Source organism: Bos indicus, chromosome 2 (genome assembly GCF_029378745.1).
Source record: "Bos indicus isolate NIAB-ARS_2022 breed Sahiwal x Tharparkar chromosome 2, NIAB-ARS_B.indTharparkar_mat_pri_1.0, whole genome shotgun sequence".
Taxonomy (NCBI): Eukaryota; Metazoa; Chordata; class Mammalia; order Artiodactyla; family Bovidae; genus Bos; species Bos indicus.
In genome coordinates this window covers 129,381,049-129,391,251 of record NC_091761.1, presented here as the reverse complement: position 1 = coordinate 129,391,251, position 10,203 = coordinate 129,381,049, and the positions used below count along the sequence as shown (strand labels likewise).

General features: G+C 45.9%; 1 protein-coding gene across 1 annotated transcript; it reads right to left on the bottom strand.

Annotated features, from left to right (window-relative positions):
- Positions 1-4,415: 4,415 nt before the first annotated feature.
- Positions 4,416-9,607, bottom strand: HTR1D (5-hydroxytryptamine receptor 1D). The gene has a single exon (XM_019985910.2). It carries the CDS (start codon positions 6,438-6,440, stop codon positions 5,307-5,309), a length of 1,134 nt encoding a protein of 377 aa, XP_019841469.1. The 5' UTR covers positions 6,441-9,607; the 3' UTR covers positions 4,416-5,306.
- Between the last annotated feature and the right edge of the window lie 596 nt (positions 9,608-10,203).

The window sequence follows — 10,203 nt, the reverse complement described above, 5'->3', positions numbered from 1 at the left end:
CTGTCCCTGGGTAGAGACTGGAGGAGGGGACATCTGAGCAGGACAGAGGGGCTGGGCTGAGTGCAGGCTAAGGGGTCAGCCCCCGCTCCAGCTCCAGCGGGATACTGGGGTCACCTAGCCTCCTCCCTCGCCTCTTACCTTAGCTACACTCAGGACAGAACCACCCTGAGTCTGACTGACCTTTACCTGACACCAAAGCTCATGATTTGTGAGGTTCCAGCCACAGGAACCAGTCACCATCTCTTAAAACTTTAAAGACAAAGACTTTGAGAATAAGTCATTTGTAAACCTGGAAACGACATTTCATTCATTCAAACAAACAAATGTTCATTGAATACCTACTACGTCTAGGCACTGCGGTGTGCTGGAGATCAAATTATGATACATAAAGACCCTCACCCTTATGAAGCTGACATTCTAGAGATGGCAGACAGACAATAGGCAAGAACTAATATGTATCATCATCAGTAATAAATAAAATAGAGAAAACCAGAGAAGGGGGTAGAGATGGTTAGGTAGATGAAGGAAAGGGGTGCCTGCTTTTCTGGATCAGAGGTCTTCTTACCTATTTTAGTAAATAACATTTTATTGGAATACAACCAAGCTCATCAATTTATGTATTGTTTATGACTGTTTTCATGCTACGGTGGCAGAGTTGAATAATTACAACAGAGGGTATATGATCTGTGAAGCTGAAAATATTTACTAACTGGCTCTTAAAGTTAGCCATCACAAGGAGATACCATTTCACACCCACTAGAATGGCTATCATAAAAGACACACGGTGACAAGTACAGATGAGGATGTGAACAAACTGGAACTCTCACACACTGCTGAAGAGAATGTCAAGTGGTGCAGCCGCGGTGAAAACAGTCTGGCGGTCCCTCAAAGGGGAGACACAGAGTAACCATATGACCCAGCAGCTCGACTCCTCAGTATATGCCTAAGAGAAATGAAAGTACATGTCCACACAGAAACTTGTACCATAAATTTCAGAGCAGCGTTATTCATAGTAGACAATGATGAATGAGTGAATAAATAAAAAGTAGTTTAGCTATACAATGGGATATTATCTAACGATAAAGAGAAATGTAATAGTGATATATGCTATAACACGGGCAAATGTGAAAAGATTATGCTAAGTAAAAGCAGCCAGTCACAAAGTGACATAGTGTATGATTCCATTTATGAAATATCCAAAAGAGTCCACCTATAGCAAAAACAAACTACGGATTGCTTAGGACTAGAGAGACTGGGCAGTAATGGCTAAAGGGTGAAGGGTTTCTTTTTGGGGTGATGAAAACTGAATGGGTCATAGTTCCATAACTCTGTGAAAATACTAAAAGGCCTGGAATTGTACACTTTAAATGAATGAGTTATGTGGTATATGAATTATATCTCAATAAAGCTGTTTTTAAAAGGTTTACCAGAATTCCCTGGTGGTCCGGTGGTTAAGAATGGACTTCCACTGCAGGGTGCACAGGTTGGATTTCTGGTCAGAGAACTAAGATCCCATATGATGCAGCCTAATGCCAAAGCCTTTGACTGTGTGGATCACAATAAACTGTGGAAAATTCTGAAAGAGATGGGAATACCAGACCACCTGACCTGCCTCCTGAGAAATCTGTATGCAGGTCAGGAAGCAACAGTTAGAACTGGACATGGAACAACAGACTGGTTCCAAATAGGGAAAGGAGTACGTCCAGGCTGTATATTGTCACCCTGCTTATTTAACTTATATGCAGAGTACATCATGAGAAACGCTGGGCTGGATGAAGCACAATCTGGAATCAAGATTGCCGGGAGAAATATCAATATCAGATATCAGATGACACCACCCTTATGGCAGAAAGTGAAGAGGAACTCAAAAGCCTCTTGATGAAAGTGAAAGAGGAGAGTGAAAAATTTGGCTTAAAGCTCAACATTCAGAAAACTAAGATCATGGCATCTGGTCCATCATTTCATGGCAAATAGATAGCGAAACAATGGAAACAGTGGCTGACTTTATTTTTCTGGGCTCCAAAATCACTGTAGATAGTGACTGCAGCCATGAAATTAAAAGACATTTGCTCCTTGGAAGAAAAGTTATGACCAACCTAGATAACATATTATAAAGCAGAGACATTACTTTGCCAACAAAGGTCCGTCTAGTCAAGGCTATGGTTTTTCCAGTGGTCCTGTATGGATGTGAGAGTTGGACTGTGAAGAAAGCTGAGCGCTGAAGAATTGTTGCTTTTGAACTGTGGTGTTGGAGAAGACTCTTGAGAGTCCCTTGGACTGTAAGGAGATCCAACCAGTCCATCCTAAAAGAGATCAGTCCTGGGTGCTCATTGTAAGGACTGATGTTGAGGCTGAAACTCCAATACTTTGGCCACCTGATGGGACCAGCTGACTCATTGGAAAAGACCCTGATGCTGGGAGGGATTGAGGGCAGGAGGAGTAGGGGACGACAGAGGATGAGATGGTTGGATGGCATCACTGACTCAATGGACATGGGTTTGGGTGGACTCTGAGAGTCAGTGATGGACAGGGAGGCCTGGCGTGCTGCAGTTCATGGGGTCACAAAGAGTCAGACATGACTGAGCGACTGAACTGAACTGAAATAAATAAAAACTTTTGTCCTAGACAGTTGAAGAAGGCTGAGCCTCTTTTGGAACTGGCTCAGAGTTCTCAAATAGTAACAGGTAGCATTTCACTGAGCATTTAGTGTCAGGCACAGTGCTCAGTGTGAGAAGCATTTTGCAAATCACTGCCTCATCTAATCTTCACAGAGATCTTATGACTTAGATACGGACAACTCCACTAACCAATGAAGAAACCGGAGCATGGAGACATTAGGGACTTGCCCCCAGGTCACAGAGCTGATAAATGGCAGAACTGGGCTCCAACTGCAGGTATTTCTGACCTCACAGCCTGTGCCCTTAACCACTGATACATACTGTGTGTACATAGATTCCTGTCCAGTCTTTGGTTTCCTAATCTTTCCCAGATCAGAAAGATGGCCCTAGGTGACACAGAGCTGGTGAGGAAGAGTACAGCCTTAAAGGAAAGTCAGGAAGGGCATGAGAGAGCAGAGGAGAGGAGTGAGTGTGCAGAGACGTGTCTCTGGGCTCAGGGAGCACTCCCATGGGGTGACCTAGACAAGGATGCAATCATTTTAGAAACTTTAGAAAATTGGAAACAACCTAGTGGATAGAATTGACCTGATGCAAGAAGTGAAGAGAAGTTTATTTAAAACCCAATTCCTGGGTTTAACTGCCAGAGATTCTGATGTAGTGGGTCTGAGTTGGGAACCAGAAATTCAGGGTTGACAGAATCTCCCTGGGAGATTCTGATGCAAATGGTCAGCAAACACACTGTGAGATGCCGAGCAGAAACTTAAAGGTCAGCACAAGACTCCCCTGGGTGCTCCCCCTACAACAATCCTGGCCTCCCTGCTTATCTCTCCCTTTCTGATATTCCATATTCCTGACTCTCCTCCATGTTCCCAGAGATCCCATGGAGTCTTACAGGCCTCCTAGGCTCTGTCCTTGCTCTTTTCTTCACCTGGCATGACCTTCCCTACCTTCCTTTTGCTCTGAACCAACTTCCCCTGAAGCTTTGTCACACCTCCCCTATCTCAGTTTCCCATCCCCTAAAAGTTCATCAGCTCATGTGTCACCTTCTTATGAAACCTTCCCTAATCACAGGCAAGTTTCTTTGTTGCATCTGTAAAACAAGGATGGAAAGCAAGACAGAAATTGTATGTGAGGAGCATTGCAGGCACTCAGTACATAGTAGCTATTATTTTTATGTTGCTTAATCTTGGGCAGGTGAGTTTCTGCATCTCTGAAATGATAAGAGCTCTTGTGCCAACCACTGTGTTAAAATATACAATAACCACCCGATATTTTCCTCATTTTACATTTGAGGAACATGAGGTAAAAAGAGATTAAGAAACTTGTCCAAGGTCATTCATCCAGGTAGAAGTTGGTAGTACTTGGATTCGAACTGAGGCATCAGGTCCTCAGCTCTAATCATCACGTTATACTGACTTCCACTGTTATGGGACTTCCCAGGTGGTGCTAAAGAATCCACCTGCAATGCAGGAGATGTAAAGAGATGGGGCTTCGATCCCTGGGTTGGGAAGATCCCCTGGAGGAGGGCATGGCAACCCACTCCAGTATTCTTGCCTGGAGAATCCCTTGGACAGAGGGGCCTTGTGGGCTACAGTCCATGGGGTCTCACAGAGTCAGTCACAACTGAAGTGACTTAGCATGCACCGTTATTATCAGACTCCAATCAAACAATAAATACCAGGATTCTGGCACAGGGACCAGCATGTGGTAGGTGCTCAGTAAATGCTAGAGATTAAATTGAATTGGGAAGCCCCTACATCCAGGGAGGGAGTAAAAACTACTCAAAGACTTTACTGATAATGATGTCTCATGCTTTTTATTTGACAAGACTCAACACCTTAAGATCTCTAATGAGAATGGGATGTAAAAAAATAATTCAGGAAAAAAGTTCAGAATGGTGTTCCATTGAAAGCCTGGTAGGTGCCAATTCTGTCAGTCTGCTTCAATGGGGGTAAATTGTGGGTTTTAACTTCAGAACATTCAGATGGTGCAGGAGGAGGATGGGTAGCTGATCTGGTCCCAGCCATCCACTCCCCTGCCCCTGGCTTCTGAATCTCTCTCTGTCGCTCTGTATCCATCACTCTATATCATTGGCACTTCAAATGCTGACTTCTTCCTCATGATCAACTAAGGGAGATTCAATCTAAGAAGGACTCAGTGGAAGAAATACTTGGGTGTTATTTTCCAACTAAGGCACCGCATGGAATGGAAACCCTCCATCCAACTCCAATTCTGTTTCAACTCAAGTCATTCATCTCACTGACTCTCTTTAGTGGTGGTGGTGGTTTAGTTGCTAAGTCATGTCTGACTCTTGTGATTTAGACCTCCATGCAAAACTTAGGTAGACCAGAAAGCCTCCCATTTTGAACTTGGGGTCTTTCTACAGAGTTAGCCAGTTTTCTGCCCAAATAGCATCAATAGGGAAACCTGTAGGTCACATTCTTTCCAACATGGATGAACCATGAAAATATTACACTAAGTAAAGTCTTGCCCCCTTTCACACAGCTGCCCAGCTTTTGGTGGCTCAGAAGTCAAGACAACAGGAAAAAAAAAAACACCAGACAATTCTATCAACTGGACCAAACCCCAAGATATCGGAACTAACCCAACTCTCAGGAAAAATAAAAAAGACAATTTCCAGTTGGTTTTCAGGACATAAAAGATATCAAGAGTCACCATCAAATAAGACTAAGAGGTTTTCCTGAAACGGACAACTTTCTGAAACGCTTGCCGAAACTCTTCGTTAAACATAGTATAGATTATTGGATTGATGAGGGAGTTCAGATAGCCTAGCCAGGTGAAAAAGTCAAAAAGTGCTGGGTGGATCCAGCAGGAGTCTCTGCAGATGGGAAGGACCAGAGATGCTACAAAGAAGGGCAGCCAGCAGACGATAAAGGCCCCCAGAATGATCCCCAGGGTTTTTGTGGCTTTCCTCTCTCGAGCAGCAGAAATCCTCTTGCGTTCCAGGACACTATCGGCAAGCTTGATTTTCACGTGGTTAAAAAAGAGAGGGGAGCCGGCGGAATGAGAATGCCCCTCGTGAAGGCTGGGGTTGAGCGAGCACAGCGAGGACCCTGCAGAGCCTGTGATGAGGTGCGCAGTGGTGAAGCGCTTCCCGTAGAGGGACGGCGGGTTCAGGATGCGGTTTCGGGCGGCCATGTAGATACGGCCATAGAGGATGATGAGCAACACGGACGGGATGTAGAAGGCCCCACAGGTGGAGTAGATGGTGTAGGAGATCTGAGACGTGTTCACCAGGCAGTCCGACATCTCTTCATGAGTTTTGGCCTGCCGCCAAAAGAGGGGTGGAATGGAGATGCAGACCGAGATGGCCCAGACCACGGTGATCATGGCGGCTGCGTGGCCCACAGTCCGGCGTTTGCTGTACTCCAGGGCATCTGTGATGGCCCAGTACCTGTCCAGAGCAATGACACAGAGATGCAGGATGGAGGCCGTGCAGCATGTGATGTCAGAAGACAGCCAGATGTCACACAGGAGTTGGCCGAAGCTCCAGGTGTGGGTGGTGGTATAGGCGATGCTGATGGGCATGACCAAGATGGAAACCAAGAGGTCCGTCATGGCCAGGGAGCCAATGAGACAGTTGGCTGGGGTGTGGAGCTTCCTGGTCAGGAAGATGGTGGTAAGCACAAAGGCATTGGAAAGGACTGTGGCCAGGGTGATGATGGAAAGGAGCACGACAAGAGCAATCTTGAGGGCTTGGAGAGTCCCCGGGTCCCAAGCCCCTGGAGTTGCTGTGGCATTCAGGGATCTGTTGGGAGCCCCCTGCAGAAGACCTTCTGCTGACTGGTTTGGGAGGGACATTCTAGGTGGCTCTGTCTTCCCACAGACTTTCACATACACAGCTCCTTTCACAGTTGTCCTGCTCACAGAATAAGGTCATCCTTCTGTTTCACACTGGTGGGAGGCAGCCGTCAGAACAGAACCCAGCGAAAAGCCCTCAAAACTCCACCGTTGAACACTGAGGTGACTACCTTTAACTGGTAGTTAAAGGTCTTTCCTAAATCAGATGATTCCCAAGAGGTCTCACTGTTCTGGAACTTTGCCCAGCAACTGATCAGGCGTTGAGGACACATGCCGGATTTGTTAGACATTTACCAGGATATCAAAACAGTCTCTGCAACGCTCTGAAATTCTTGCTTTTGGCATTCTGGCTTCTTCCAAAGCTTGAGAGATAAATGTGTTTAATGAGAACTTAAGAATTTCCTCCATTCTATTCTGAGAAGATTCTGGATTTCAGGTCACCCCTGGGAATTTTTTTTTTTTTTTAACCAGAGACAAAAAGAAGTGCCAGCTGATTCAGAGAGACAGCGCAGTCAACAGCTCACAGTTTTCCCAGGTTCGTCTGCATGTGTCATGAGGTAGTTAACTTTGGTCCCTGTCCCACTAAACGTCTGGAGCCTGAACAGACAGACAAAACATTCCAGTTACCAAGACTCGAAGAATGCCTAAGCTGGGAGAAGGCAAAACAAAGGGATCACTGTGGGTTCATCCCGAAGGCCACGTGTTCAGAAGTTCTGGGGGTTAAGGAAAGACAAAAAGTAGAGTTAGGTTCTAGAAGGACAGTTTAGACGTTTGAGATTAACTATAAGATTAAAAGGATACTGCTTAGTGCTGGCAGTCGTGCAGCCAAACTGGCATTTCCACACAGGTCTGGAGAAGACAGGGGAAGGCAAGGAGCCCCACCCCCACAATTCTCAGAGGGGGCACAGGATCACAGCTGCTGGACATATCACAGGTTTCTTACAGGTACATGAAACTAGCTCTGTGCATTGTGAATCAGAAATCATCCTATTTATTCAGCAACAATGGAACCTAAATAAAAATAACTGTACACACACACATACACACACAGAGGCCACTGGGAAAGATACCTAATTGTTACCATGTACTTCTCTAGGAACTGGGGAAGGGGTGGTGACCTTTTTCCTATCATACGAGTTTTCCAAATTTCCTAGAGTGGGCATGTATGACTCTTAAAATCAAACGTGCAAACAACACCTTTTCATTAAGCAAAGAAAGTGAACTGCAGGGAACTCCCTGGTGGTCCCGTGGTAAAGACTCCTCACTTTCATGACTGTGGGCCCAGGTTTGATCCTTGGTTGGGGAACTAGGATTCCACGAGCCATGTGGCAAAAAAAAAAATTAAGTGCAAAAATAAAAATCCTGTGCTTTGTTTCATGGTGAAAGTTGAAATACAAAAATAAAATTGGCTTTGCAAATGAGAATTGGAAATTAAGTCACAAAACAATCTTGAAGAATCATTTTCTTTTCTTTGTGTCTGTGGACTTGAATCTGGGTTTCAGTATTTGGGACACGGGCAAGTCCTGGTATCTGAAGTCCACAGGGTCTGGCAGGAAGCCCCTGGGTGTACGGGGTCGGCAAGAAGAATGCTAAGACCCCTTAGCCCCATCAATAACCTTACTGCGTCTCCCCCTGTCTTGTGTGGAGTGCTACTACTCCACTAGGAATCCCTATGATTCATTTATCATTATCTCTTCCAGCTCAACTTAGCAAAGAGGTCTTGCCCTGAGAGCATTCACAGCCCAGGAAGGGAGGCAGACATGTAGTGTCAAGGACCCTGGGATGGAGCTGGCAAGGCAGAATATATATTATACATACATGCTTTTCTAAAAAATGTGATATCACTTTCTTTACTGGCGGCACCGAGCAGCTGGTGGGATCTTAGTTCCCCTACCAGGGTTCGAAACCCGAGTCCCCTGCGTTTTGCAAGACAGATTCTTAACCACTGAACCATCAGAGAAGTCCCCACAATTTCATTATTAAGGACTGCATATTGTTCCATTGGTTACCTACATTAAGGAGAAGGGTCTCAGTAGTCAAAGTCGAGAGGGATGGCATTCCTGGTAGCTGGAAAGATAAGAGTAAAGGCCTGGAGGCTGGAGTGCAGAGAGTAGAGGATCAGGCTCTAGGCGTGGGGGGTGGGGGTGGGGGGCAGCAGGGCACGGGATAAAAGTTTCGCTTGGACTGGGGCAGTCTAGGCTCTAATCCTTGTTCTAGCCCAACCTTTCTGTATGACCTTGGGCAAATCCTAACATCTCAGATTTCTTTCCCAAAACAGGAGCCAACCCACCTGCCAACCAGAACTGCTTCGGGGCTTTCATTGCTCCTGGCAAGGTCAGCCTTTGAAACCCACTAAAAGCCCAAGAGATGCCAAGAATCATTGTCATCCTACTTCCTTCCTTCTGCTCGGCCCTGGGCTTTGTTGGAAAAGTTCAGTCTACGGCTGTTGATTGGCTTTATTTTTGATTTAATTAATTGATTTGGCTGTGTTGGGTCTTCGCTGTGGGACACAGGGTCTTTGTTGTGTCACGTGGGATCTTTTGTTGCAGCGCAAGAATTCTCCTGATGTGGCCCATGCACATAGTAGCTGTAGTATGCAGGCTTAGCTATTCCTCATGACATGTGGGATCTGAGTTCCTGGACCAGGATCGAACCCACATTCCTTGCATTGGAAGGCGGATTCTTAACGGTTGAACCACCAGGGAAGTCCCTATTGATTGATTTTAAATCATTAAGAAGCTGAACGTGCAAAATGGTAGTTTCCCTCTCATGCCCCAAAAGTGTGCTTTGTCTTTAAAAAAAATATCTGCCCAGAGGAGAGAAAACAGCCTGAGTTAAGAAAACCCTTCTTAAGCTACCTGTTCTGAAACATTCCCTGAATTTGAGGAATATTATCATCACACCTTTGATGGAGCTCTTCGTATGTTCCAGGGGGGGACCCACTCCACCCATGGCCCCCAACTGACAAATGAACCAATCAGCGCTCAGAAAGGTGATGTCACCTGCCCCAAGGTGACCAGGTGGAAGTGGAAAAACCGGGTCCGGGGTCAGCTCTGACATTTCCACTCCTCTCCACACTGCCTCAGTCCAGGAAGAAAAGCCTTCCGGCACGTTTGCTTCTAGGCATGAAGCTGGTTTGGGATCTCCTGGAGATACAGGAAAATGGTGATTCCTTCACGCTACCCCACCCACCTCCTTGCCCCATCCTCCACTCCCAAAGGCCTCTGGCTGAAGCTCTCCTTTAGTTCACAGGGAAAATGTGAAGTCAGGTTGGACTGTTCGGAATTTTCTTCCCTCCAGACGGTCTGGGTGAGCGAGGTGGCGTCATTTCCCACGGAAGGCTGGTGTGCTTGCCCCACAAACCCAGGGGGTCACTCCTTGGGTTCCAGGCATTCCAATGACCTCATTCCAGTGAAAGGTGTGGGCTCAGAAAGGCCCGGGAGGCTGGTGGGTGACATCTTGGGAAGAAGGACAGTGTGGATTGCCTTGGTCAGGAATGCCAGGCTGGAGCTTTGTAGGAGGCCACATGATTCTTTTTTTAATTAATTTTTATTGGCGTATAGCTGCTTTACAATGTTGTGTTGGTTTCTGCTGTACAGCAAAGGGAATCAGTTATGTGAATACATCTGTCTTCTCTTTTTTGGATTTCCTTCCCATTTAGCTTGCCACAGAGCACTGAATAGAGTTCCCTGTGCTATACGGTAGGTTCTCATTAGCTATCTATTTTATACATAGTACTGTATATATGTCGATCCCAATCTCC